The sequence below is a fragment of the Mytilus galloprovincialis genome, chromosome 6, assembly GCF_965363235.1.
Source record: "Mytilus galloprovincialis chromosome 6, xbMytGall1.hap1.1, whole genome shotgun sequence".
Classification (NCBI taxonomy): domain Eukaryota; kingdom Metazoa; phylum Mollusca; class Bivalvia; order Mytilida; family Mytilidae; genus Mytilus; species Mytilus galloprovincialis.
Genome location: NC_134843.1, coordinates 26827570 through 26841327, shown reverse-complemented (window position 1 = coordinate 26841327; position 13758 = coordinate 26827570). Strand labels below are relative to the sequence as shown.

At 30.1% G+C, this 13758-nt stretch overlaps 2 protein-coding genes across 2 annotated transcripts; one reads left to right on the top strand and one right to left on the bottom strand.

The window, feature by feature from the left end:
- Positions 1 to 1451: 1451 nt before the first annotated feature.
- Positions 1452 to 9262, bottom strand: LOC143079278 (peroxisomal biogenesis factor 19-like). The gene is made up of 8 exons (XM_076254522.1): positions 9111 to 9262; positions 7413 to 7492; positions 5923 to 6091; positions 5422 to 5507; positions 3960 to 4112; positions 3257 to 3433; positions 2519 to 2563; positions 1452 to 1769 (listed from the first exon to the last, which is right to left on the bottom strand). The coding sequence occupies exons 1-8, from the start codon at positions 9238 to 9240 to the stop codon at positions 1695 to 1697; spliced, it is 915 nt and encodes a 304-aa protein (XP_076110637.1). The 5' UTR covers positions 9241 to 9262; the 3' UTR covers positions 1452 to 1694.
- A 216-nt stretch (positions 9263 to 9478) lies between these two features.
- LOC143079277 (leucine-rich repeat-containing protein 58-like) lies at positions 9479 to 13376 on the top strand. The gene is made up of 3 exons (XM_076254521.1): positions 9479 to 10092; positions 12136 to 12539; positions 12957 to 13376. Exons 1-3 carry the CDS (start codon positions 9617 to 9619, stop codon positions 13142 to 13144), a joined length of 1068 nt encoding a protein of 355 aa, XP_076110636.1. The 5' UTR covers positions 9479 to 9616; the 3' UTR covers positions 13145 to 13376.
- The last annotated feature ends 382 nt before the right edge of the window (positions 13377 to 13758 follow it).

Sequence of the window (13758 nt, the reverse complement as noted above, 5' to 3'; positions counted from 1 at the left end):
AGAAATCATAAACATATAATTTGATTGCATGTTTAATTTTTTTTATCTTTTACTAATAATCAATAACAATTTGTTTTAACTTCAGGCAGTACAATCGAATCCTGAAATATTCATTCAGTTCACAATTACTCACATGTTCTCAATTTATAAAGCATAAACAAAGTTTCAAAATGACAAAATTCACTTTAGCTAATTTTAAAAGGTTGGATAACAAAATTTTTAACTAGATAAAATGTATCAGTTTTAAAAAATTATGTACACCAACATTTTCAAATTAAAAACAAAGAATTTAAACTATTAAGAAAAATGGAATTTGTTGAATTTTGTAGTAAAGGCAGAATGAAATCTTTTTTCAAACATGCTGGTGTTTTCACTCTTCATTAAAACATCTTTCATCCATCCAAATACAACTCTTTACAATTTACAAGTATAACATTCATACATCGTTTTAAACTAACAAGCCAATATTTGACAGGTATACATTACAATAACTTAAAAATAATTGAATTCAAGGTTTATAAAGAAATGGTTCATGGAAAAAATATTTGTAATTTGAAGTTGAAAACATGAATTTTCAATCGAAATAGGCATGTTATTGTCTTTTAATTTATAATGAAGCAATGCTATCTGTAACAACTATTTTATGAATAAAGTTGCTTTGTATATTTCAGCATATTAAAACTTTGTTGAAAAATATATTCAGACACATGTATTTTAATCAAATGCAAATTTAATAAACATAATTTCATATTGATTTTCCACTTTATTTTAGAAAGTGAAATCACTGATCATTTTAAACACAATATTTTATAAAAAAAGTAGAAACTACAGAATAAAATATAATTTCAAAATGTTAAAACAAGATAAACAATAAAACTGTTGTGTTGAAAACTTTTTATGAAATTAGTTCCAATGATATAAAAGTGACAAAGGTTTATCTCAGGTAGACTATAAATACAACAAAATTTCTTTTCATTTGATTGGATTTCTATAATATATCAATTTTTTTAGTTTCATTGCTAAATTTCAAAGAAAAGAAGGTAACACTCATTTGGTTTTTTTTTTCAAATCTATATCTTTAAAATTTCTCTTAAATACAAAAAGACTAATTGTGTAACACCACAGTTCAAAACCCTGCACCACTTTTAAAAATTTCAATTTTCAACTAGTATATTGGTCCAAACTGAAAACAAGAATGGATATATTTTTAATATGAACCCTGTGCATCAATATGATATCACCTATTTTTCAAAGAAAAAGGCACATTTTAGATTAAAAAATTTCATCTTCATGATCTAAAAAAAGCACAATAAACATGAATTGTCTATACCTTTACTTATAACAAATATTTTGAAATCATAGGGTTCTATGATAATATAAAGTGAATGTAACCACATTTACCAAGTATATTTGAAGCTCATGTTTAACATCTGATGCTTATTGTTTTCAATGCTTTTTCAGTTTTATAAAATGTCTTTAGAGGATAAGAAAACAGTATGATATTTTAATCATAAATCAAAGCTCTCCTATAAATAGGACAATATAGGTTTGCCACAACCAGAATGCTTTACTACCAACATCAGTTAGGAATATTTTTATATCCACCAAAAACTATGCCTCCTTGACCTTTCTGCTCTATTGTTTGTATCACATGATCAATATCACAGCTGTCACATGATTTGAATGTTATGAGATCACATGATCGAGCATCCTTGTTGAGTCCCAGGTAATTTAGGTAAACCGTTTTCATCAAAGTCTAAACCAGGTGCCTGTAAAATAATACATACATAAGTTCTATAACAACATTGACATATGTTAATATAAAAAAGAAGATGTGGTATGATTGTCAATGAGACAACTGTCCACAAGAGACCAAAATGACACAGACATTAACAACTATAGGTCACCGTACGGCCTTCAACAATGAGCAAAGCTCATACCGCATAGTCAGCTATAAAAGGCCCTGATATGACAATGTAAAACAATTCATTTGAGAAAACTAACGGCTTTATTTATATAGTTTTTTTTTTTTAAATGAACGAAAAACAAATATGTAACACATAAACAAACGACAACCTTGTTGTCTGCTTGTCATAAAGTCTGTCGTTTACATTGTATTTCTATGCAATGCACAGGTTTAGAAATTAAAATGAAAAAAATAGGTTATGATTTACATAATTATCTCTGAAAAATTCTTGATATAACCACATAAAAAAACAACTGACAGGTCAAAAATCTGTTTCTGAAAATAATTGGTGATGCCTATTGAATTTTGCAAAAGAAGTTCTCCAGAAGATCAATTTTATATATAAAGAAGACAGTAATATTCTAACAGGAATCAGATTAGTTGAATATTATTTTGATACTCGATATCAGTACATTTACTACCAAGTCATATTGAATACTGGAGTACTTGTTGACACCCTGAAAAAGGCAGTGTTCAGTTACTTATATCAGGAAATTTGTGTATGAATTAGATGTAAAGGAATATGACATTTCTATACAACAGAAAACTTACCATATCTCCTACTATTTCTTTTGGAGGCTGTCCTAGATCTTGCATCTGTTATAAGTTAAATGAAAATGATTTCAAAATGAATAGGATACAAATTCTCAAATTTATTATACAAAATAAATGATAATTGAGAAGACTTATATTATTGTTCACATATGCATACTTTGCCCATCAAGAAATTACCTCAACAGTATTCCAGAATCTGTGGGTAGAGAATAGACAGTATCAATGAACAAGACCATTCAAGTTAGGCCATCTTTTTATAACATTTTTAGAAGATTCAAATCTTGATGTGTTTGTGAATTTACATTGTAATATTCTGTCTAATTACATCAAACTACTGTTGCATGAAATCTAAACCTGAACCAAAACCTTCAATATTATCAAGACCTAGAAGTCCAATAGCATATAATTATTATAAAACATTTTAAAAAAAAAATCTAAGTCTTGTTCTCATGCATATTTTCAGTAGATGTACAACTGGTCTACAATATTTTAGATTTTTTTTACTAGTAAACAAATGAGACAACAGATGGCAGAAGCTAGGTGAGCTAATGATTGAAAACATCTTTCCTCTACAGTGCATATGAATTCAAATATACATATTTAAACAAACTTTTAATTAGAATTGCTCTTGCATGTGAATAAGACATTGATAAAAAGGTTGGGAACAAAGTCAGAAGCCAATATCTCTGAAAGTACTCCATCATTGTAATTTTTTTCATTAAACAAATATCTTACCTGTTGCATTAAATCTATTATTCTTTCAAATCGTAATTTCTTCCTTTCGTCTGTTTCAGATGGCTGTTCTGTTTCAAATTCTACACATATTTCACCAACAATTCTCTGTTGCTGTAAATACTTTTCTAACTGGTCCTTAGCTGTCTTATCTCTGTTTTCATCTAACCAGTGTGGATACTGAAAAAGTCAACCATTTTTGTCAAATTCATTATTTCAACTAGATGTATGTGGGTGACATTTGAATGTCCCCACCTGTTTCAGTAGCTGTTCAGATTAATTGCCACATTTAGATGTCCTTTGAGTTTTTTTAATGTTTTGATTTGGTATCATTCAATATCTTAGTTTTTTTTTTATAATTTTACAAAATTATATTTTTTTTCAAACTAAACAGAATGTTTGCAATGTTACATATATAGAATTTACATCATGAGATATCCGAATTGAACACATCTTGCACAATTTATTAAAAATAGATTAATTTTATACCTTCTGTACCATATGAAAATGCAAATTGCAAACACTACTGTTAACCAACTTATTTTCTACAATAATCCATTTGGCATTTACCCCTTACTAGCCATTGATGCAACAATTTATTTTTGCATTTTTTTTAACTTGTATTATGCATTTTTCATACATTTTTTGGTGTTTTAGTTTTTAATTGGCAAAAGTCATGAACATTAGTTGGTTTTAAGATTGATACCTTTTTTGATAATTCTTTTAATGATGGATATAAGATTTCTTTAGATAACAATGACTTCATCATTCCCTGCATCATGGGCATAAAACCTTCCTGTCCATCTTCCATTCCCATGCTGGTGAAGGCTTTCATCAAATCATCTTCTGACATTTGACCCTGCAATAGATATACTTATAATTTTAAATTACCTCACTCTAGTCATGACGAAATAGTTCAGAGAAAAACGAAAATAAACAAATAAAAACCTCAAACACACCTTATTTTTTTCAAAATTTTTTATCATTTTAGTTCTAATGAGTATAAACCAAGAAAACTCTTTTCATTTCTTGTATGTACTTGGTACACAAAAGTATCTTCTTTCTCGAGTCAATTTATCATGATCAACAATACCTCGTAGCTTGGGTCAAAGATTTAATAAAGTTCAACAAAGTTAAAGTCATATGAAACCTCAAATTTAAAAAAAATGATGCATATGTTTTTTATAATTACATGGCTAGTTTTTATCATAGCTAGTTATACATATACTTTTTTATGAAGAAAATTCTTTAATTTGTCCACATTAAGAAGAAGTTTACTTTTTTAATTGTGTGCTTCCAGGAATGCAATTCCCAGACACATTTTCCCTATGCAGAGTGACCTTAGTGTGACCCTCCTCGTAAATATCCTGTGATCGCAATACGCATGGATCTGTCATTAAAATAAACCCTTATCTGATTGAACATGTGCTCAATGTCCATGCTTCTTTGTTGATTGTTTACTATAAGGTGACAATCAGCAAAATATGGCTTCAAAACATGACAATTAAGTAGCTGCCATATTTTCACATTATAACAGACAGAGAGAAATAAAAAGCTGATAATACGATATGTTTGTGTAAAAAATGATAAAATCATGCACAGAAGACTAAGTTTACGACATATACATGCATTGGTTCAAGAATTGGATAAACATTATTTTTCACCAGTCACTCGTTTCATATGACTTTAATCAAACTAAAAAAAACAGAGTTGACAAATTTGTGTTTTTTTTAAATCTTTTTTTAAGTTACAGACTGATTAAGACAGTAAAAGGCAGATATTGCATTTTAGCATAGCTTTTATTGATAACATTAATAATTGACAATAAAAGTTAGACCTTAATTATTGTGAAGTAGAGAAATATTTGGCCAGATACTGGTTTTTACAGAGAGCAAAAGGACAAACCATTTATCCCTATTTTCTACAATTTACCTATGACTTTTCAGTGTTATTACTTTTATTCTCATGCTACTTGAGAAGTCCATTAGAGTGAGACCATGATAACTTCATAAGCCAAGGTAATTGCCTAACAAAATAGCAATAAATAGACGATTAACTATCTATGGTATTTCAACTCAAGACTTATCTTTCTTTGATTGTAGTTGTAAACCTCCCTCCCATTTTCAGAACCATAGATAGTCTATATCTATTGAGTTTTTTCAACATACCTGTAATTCTTCTGAATTTTCATCAAGACTAGACATGGTTTGTGCTAAATTTTTAGCAAACTCTTGCTGTGCTTCTTGTGAATCACCTAACAAAATAATTTTAAAACTGTATATAATGCATTTATACCTTTTCTTAATATAAATTTTAGTAAAATCAACAAACATTAAATTTGATCCAATGTTATAATAACTAGTATAGGGGTTCAATGAAGAAGATATGTTGAACAACAAAACACATCCAAAACTATCAGTTATATCTTAGTGTCAGGGGAATAAAATTTATCAAACATGAATAGAACATACAAAAGGAAAACATTTAAAACTAAACTTGAACTGGCTTATTATTTTTTTTTTTACAATTTGATAGCATCTTATAATATTGGAAACTCAAATCATTAAAATATGTATAAAACATACACAGTCTTTTCATTATCACATTCCCACCCCTCCTTGTTGTCTAAATAATAGACTTGTCACTATCATTTACTAGTAAATCAATACCTGCACTGCCAGCAGCAGCTGCTAGTTTTTCTATTTGTGAAACTAATTCAGGATCTTCACCAACCATACTTTTCATGGCTTCTTCAAACTGTTTAGCCATATCGTCTGAGAACTCATCAGCAAACATGTCTGACAAAGGATCCCCTGATGCTTCTGATTTCTGTGATGCCTTAAAAACATGATTATTTTTAAAAAGCATTAACATATGAATTTATTGACCACATAACTTTCTAAAAATAAATGTCTGTTTATTTTTGCTACGTATCAAGGTGCGGTGCTATTAGCTTCAGTAGACATACATGTACACGCCATCTTGAATTAATTACTTATCACATGATAGATTCTGATTGGTTGCATTATAATGTGGCTGAGATACAGCAACAGCTATTGGCTTAAATGAGATAAAGAATTACGGACTTTTCTCTTCCAGGATAAGACACCAAATGCTGGAAAATTAACTATGTGTATTGCAGTTTCGATCAACTGTCATTAATTCATGTTCGTTTTATTAGGCATATATTTCACAGATAAATTCAATATTAAATATCAATTATTAATACGTGTTTATTTGCTTTGTTACTCTGCAATTTGCATGACTTGCTTTGCTAAACAATGTTCCTATACAATGTTTACAAAAATGCATTATCTGTATTTTATATCTTCTGACTATGTACATTTGTAGGTACACCTCCAGAGAAGCACACCTCAAGGGTAGTGTCTATTTATAATTGTTTTAACTTTCAACAAGTAATTTAAACATTTTAAAAGCATGGGTGTATAACGAACACTCTTAAAGGATCTTAAATATGTACATCCATTTTATATCAATCAATAGCTAAAAATATCACATTTCCAATACTAATTCAACAACCACATGCACACTTTTATCTTAAATTAGGATAAAGTGAAGCAGTTCATAGCTTTTTAGAAAGCTCAAACTTGTTTATCACTATGATTACTTTAAAATGTACCAACATTGATCATGAAATACAGGCAAGTATTGTATATATATGTCTGAATGCCTTCAATATCATTGACTTTGACATATAATCATTATATGACGCGTCCAGCTCGATTCCCATGCGTCCAGGACGCGTATACGCGTCTTAACGAGAACCCTGATAATGTACAGATATTGATGGTGGGTTTACAATGTTCAGATATTGATGGTGGGCATACAATATACAGACATTGATGGTGGGCATTATAATGTACAGATATTGATGTTGTGCATACACTGTACAATGTACAGATAATGATGTTGGGCATACAATCTACATATATTGATGGTGGGCATACAATGTAGATTTTGATGGTGGGCATACAATGTACAGATTTTGATGGAGGGCATACAATGACAAGACATAAATTTGCAGCATAGCCAGATAAAGATGTCAGCAAGTCTAAAGAAAACATGCATAGCATGTACATTTACTTTACTGGTACATATACAAATGATATAAAATAACAAAAAGCTGTTTTTAGCTTACAGAATCATTTTTCTTGGCACTACCCTGGTCCTCTTTTGTTGCTGTTTTCGGCTTTACTTCATCAAAATCTTTCAAAGCACCTAAACAAAAGTTTAAAATTGATTTCAAAATGAATAGGATGCACTATTTATAATTAAAATTAATAATTATACAAAAAAATATATTTCAACAGAATGCAAACATGTAGATAACAAAAATTCAAAACGTAGGCTATAACATATTCTTATATTAATACATGTTGAAGAAAATTAGCATTAGGCCAAATAAAAAAGTATGTGTGGTTCCAGTTACATCTGAAAAAAAGTTAGGGTAGGTAGGTAGGTAGGGATTTTTTATTATTTTATGTTTGTTTTTTACATTGAGTCTATGGGAGCAACATTCTGACTTTAACAGTGCTTAATGAAAAATGACAATAAAATCTTTAGGGTAGGCTATTTTTAAGCCGAAAAAGTAGGGACGGTAGGGTTACTGGAACCACACATATATTTTTATTTGGCCTTACTGCATTTTTGTTGAACATTGTAATAATTGAATTCATCTTCAAATATGAAGGTTGAAAATTCTTTGACATGTATGAAAACAATGCAAAATCCTAATTATCAATAAAAAAATTCTTCTTCTTCAAAAAAAAAAAAAAACTATATCATGTTATCTTTTACCAATTTCAAATATAATAATGTCATACAATGTTATTATCTATATTTAATGGAAGTGTTGTCATAATTATTTTGTTTCAAATAACAGTAATCTGAATGGATCAACCTGTTTCACAAAACAAATGACATTGGAACAGAACTATCGATTTGTACCTGGAACAACCAAGGACAGAACACATATTGGCAAAAGACAACTTTCAGAATTGTGCACTTTCCTGACAATTTCATACATCACAGTAAGAACCCATTGTTCAATGACTGTGTTAACAACATTTTACCTTGGGTCATTCAACCTGTTGAACTCATTCATTAAAACAACCTGAGATTGGTGTATAGGAATGGACCGACATCATTAAACACCTTCTTTTCAATATGCTATAATATACATGAGGGTAGGAATGCCCTTTACCATCAGGCATCAAATGGTCATTTTTAACTACTGTTAGCATCAAAATATGATCAAATTGGTTAAAATTTCACCATGATTACTCAAAATACAAAATATTCTTGTCGTAATTTGTAAGAGGTCTCAAATAATTATTGTTACCATTTTCAGACAAAATTAAGCGCCATTCTTTTTACTGTCTAAACATTCTAAAGGAAAGTGTACATTTTATCGTCATGCACCAAAAATTACTGTCATTTGACAAGAATTTTACCATTAATCGTAATGAAGGGTCCCCCATTACCACCCTCATATACATTATTCAAGGGTAGAATCAACTGAGCCTTAAATTATTATCATTATTCCTGATTATTGTTTTAGAGTGATGCTAGTCGGGTCGTAGCTGTAGGAAAGCGTCCCAGAAAAATAATAAAAATAGCCTTGCCATAGATGATACCCATAATTGTTTGGACTAGAGTGATTTAAGTTATAAATGGAGATTACTATGTATTGTTAACTCTATATTAGATCAAATGTATTGCTAATAATCATGTGGGGTACACAATTTCTACCCTCTTGTCCCAGTCTTAAATTATCTGTTGATTAGCCCAATAAAATATCTTGTGTATTGGTATTCTGTTAATTGATGTTTCATACTGTCTAACAATGAATCTAATTCATCATCCTGCTTATCGCTTTGTACATCCTGTTCGGTTTCTTTCTTTATATTGGTTAAACCAGTCTCTCCAATAGCTTCTGTCGAATGTTTACTCTCTTCACCTTCCATCACGCCTTTTCCCCCTGATGTGCTTGAAAAAAATAAATATCCCTTACGTTATCGTAAAAAAAATCTTTATTTTTCTCTTAATGGGTTTGTCGGACAAAATTCAAGTTATAAACTTAATTTCAAATAAGTCTTTACTTTTAAAACAATACTCTATAAAATCAAAGAGGGAATCGGTCATTGAAATGGACAAAGCTTATAACGACCTTCACCTCTGTTATTTTCCGAAATGTGAACTATTGAATAGCCTGTGACACAATTTAGAACAAACATCACTCGTCACTTTCGTGTCATGTGCGTAGCCACTTACAGTAAAGATACAGAATATGGAATATATTTCATGAGTAAAGATCATAATCTTTTGATACAGATCGATTAAATGGCTGAATATTTGTCGGAAACAACTTCTTGTTCTGAGAATGAATATTTAAGTGATGGAGCTGAGGATTTGTCATATGGTGACCTAACAGCCATACCAGAATATTTATTTGATCGTTCGAAGTCGATCAGAGCATTATGCCTACACCATAACAATATAGAAGTGTTACCTAAGTCTATAAATGTATTTGCTAACCTGATCACTTTGGATATAAGTAACAACAACTGTCACAAACTAGATGATGCTGTGGTTTATTTAAAACAATTGAGAACTTTGATAGCCAAGAACAACGACTTAGAGTGTAAAACTATACCAAAGGATTTTAGTAAATTACGATCTCTAGAGGTGCTGAACTTTTCTGCCAATTCATTTACAGAGTTACCTCCACAGTTTACTGAACTACCTCGATTGAAAGCATTATACTTAGGTGGCAATGCCATCTCATCAATTACATCGTTGATCAGGGATATGTCTAGGTAAAAACAAATTAACAAGTATACTTTATAGTCATTATAGTACTTTGTGTGGTTTTTTTTAACAAGTTGAGTTTTAAATATATTTAGAGATTTATGTTTAAAGTACAATATTCTGTACTTGACAGTGTCAATGTGGATCATGAATGAAGCAGACCTGGGGTAAACATGGTAAACAGATTGGGAACAATCCCTCAAATGAGGGATAATTAACCCCTCATTGTAATATGACTATCCGACCCTTTTAATGAATGTGACCTACATCTATCAAATTAGACTATTAAAAATGATTTACCGAATTTGTTCCTCATAATGGCCTCATTTCATGCAGTTGGGGGCTTGTTCGAGTTCCTTACCTGGTAAACATGGTAAATACATGAAATATCATGACAAAACAATTAGTTATCATTTTTGAAATGTAATACATTGTAATGAGGGATTCTTAATTTTTACAATGGTGTCAGTGAAGAAAATACAAAAAATGAAATAGCAATGCCTCAAAAGTGATTTACATTTGTAGTTTTAAACCGAATAAAAATTACAGTCACAGCTGGTACTATTTTTATGCATCTTCATGATCTTTGGACTCGCTAGTTCAGAAAATGATATTGATATTTAAGTAGAAATTTATGTTGAAAATATATTGTGTGAATGAGTGTGTATGTATAACATGTACAATGTATAAGGATACACGTGCAATTGAGTATTACTGTAATTTACAGATACATGAGATGTATTAGGCATGTTAGGTGTACATGTATATTTCTTTTGTAATTACCACCTACATGTACCTATACCTATGACAACATACAAGTGTAATCTTGACTAAGAAATCGCATTAAAAATCTGGACTACATGGACTAAGAGAACTCATTGGAAATCTGGACTAAGAGATCTCATTAGAAATGTCAAAATGAATAAGACTTGGTGGAAAAGAAAACTTTCCAGTTTTTCCAGTTTTAACTTTTATTACATGTTTTCTTTTTTTTTTAAAGAAATAAGTTTTCAAGTAGTTTTTTCTCAAGACCACAACAGGGGCTCAGGCATGTCAAGAAAGCAATCAAATTCAAAAGTTTAATGTTCAATATTAACAAATCCTAAATTACTTCTTACTTAGTAAGTTAAAGGGGACTTAAGCAGATAATCAAAGTTCAATAAAAAAAAAACAATAACCCAAAGACAAATGAAAGACAACAGACACGTTATATATATATAATTATGACATGACTCCCATAATCAAAAGAAAAAGTGGAACACATAAATTTTGTAAGACTACACAAATTATAAAGATTGATAAATACATGCAGTTGATCACGTGCACCCTAACACATTTTTCCATTGTCATGCATGATTAGTTACACTTACATGTATCTTGTTGCTTATGTCATGCATGTATGTCATGTATGTATAGATTATAAAGTTGTACATGTTCATTTACATGTAGCTACAGTATACTGTTATTAAGTGGGATATTTTTTTTAAGGGAATTAATTTTGCATAATTTTGGTTTAAAAATTATCAGGAAAAATCTTCTTACATGTCTAACTCTTACAAGTACTTAAATTTGAAATCTTTTAAGAACATCAGATTTAGGCACAGGAAAATACAACTGTAAATCTTAATGAGAACAAGGAATTTGGCCTTACAAATTGTGAATTTTTAAAAAGGACCACTTTACAATAGTCATGATAGTCCATGACAGTTTTATACAAAGTACCATACAAAAATGGTAATTGGTGGATTGCAAGTTAACATGGTAAAAAAAATATATAAGAAGTCTCATTCTGTGGATTTATCAACTAGGAAAGAAGTGCTAAAGATTGTAATTTTAAAATCAACCCTGACAACAAAATATATGTACATGTATACACTTAAACTATTCAAGCACATGTACATCTACATCAATTTATATTTTAAATATGCATTGTATTTTGTATAGTTTTGACATGAAAGTTTTCAATTGTGCCTTGCATAACTGAAACAAAATTGTTTGAACAACCAGTGTATTGTCTTGTATCCAAATGTCCAAACTTATTTATTTTTCAGGTTAGAAATCCTTTATATGGGTGGAAACAGACTTACAGACATTCCAGCTGAGATAGGACAACTATATAACCTGACATCACTAGTCCTGTGTGATAACCAACTCCAAAGTCTTCCACCTACCTTAGTCAACCTTCATCGTTTGAAGTCTTTGAGTCTTCACAACAACAAATTATCTACCCTTCCTTCAGAAATTGTAGCACTTAATTTAATAGAATTAAGTCTAAGAAACAATCCATTGGTTGTTAAATTCGTTCAAGATTTAACCTATGAAGTGCCTTCTCTGCTAGAACTTTCTGCTAGAGTTGTTAAGATTGAAAAAGTAAAATATGACCAGGAAGATCTGCCAAAAAACCTACTCAATTATCTTGATTCCTGTCGGAGATGTGTTAATCTTGAATGCAAAGGTAAAGAATTTATACAACAAAATTTTATTTAAGGATTCGTTTATAATACTGTAAAGTCAGAAATTATCGTGATACGTTTAATTAATTTGATAAATATTGGATGAATATCAAGAAGACAGCAACACAACAATCAAAATGAACATCTATTGGTCAACACACATGTACATTATTCAACGACGAGACAAGTGTCCTGACTCCATACCATAATACATGTATGACAACATTTAAATCATTTTGAGTCTTAAAATTATTTCTTGGGAGCAACTAACCACAGTTAAACCTTGATAGGTCATGTGAAACATATATACATGTTAATACAAGGACATGTGTTTACTTAATTTTTTCATATAAATTATTTGATACATTATCATTTGCTTTTAAGTTTTAATATTATATATTGTTATCTTTTTCCTTTAGGTGTATATTTTGCTTCACGAGTGGAAAATGTGAAATTTGTTGACTTCTGTGGAAAGTACAGACTGCCGTTACTTCAGTATTTGTGCTCACCACAGTGTCGAACATCGCCATATGTACCGAACAGTGACACGGACACAGATGACGAGGATACAGCTAGAGCCAAGCTGAAGAAAGTATTGTTGGGTTGATGGCCATGATCAAGAGACTATGACTGGGCTAATGAGATTCTTTGTAGGTTTTTTGTTGTGATTCTCAATGCCAAAAGAAGATTTAGCATATTAACAACGAACCCTTGAGGCTATTTTTAAAGAGTGTATTTTCTTTCGAAGTGCACCTAAAACTTTTGGCACTCTGTCCTCTAAACCATTTATACACAATGTATCCACATTGATATATTTATTAAAACATTTATTTAAAATATATGTGAAGTGCTACATTTTATTATAAATTGAAAATTAATCTGATTGAAATAGAGCTCAGAATTATTCTTTATTTATGAGAGACATATCTCAGCAGTAAAAGACAAGTTATTAGATCACAAGAGATTAGATAAAAGAAACTATTATAATTTGTTAGCCTATTTGTCTGTAAGAACTGGTTCTCAGACTTTCAAGTTCTTCATTTTACATAAAACACTCACCATGATGTGTACAAGATGCTTCTGTTTTGTTTCGATATAGAGAAATTCTAAGTAATCAGGAGGAATTTGAACATGTTAAAAGATGAAGTCTATTTTATAAAAGTGAAGAATGATATTCATGTACACATGTACACTTTCTAGATTCATCATTGTTCTAACAGA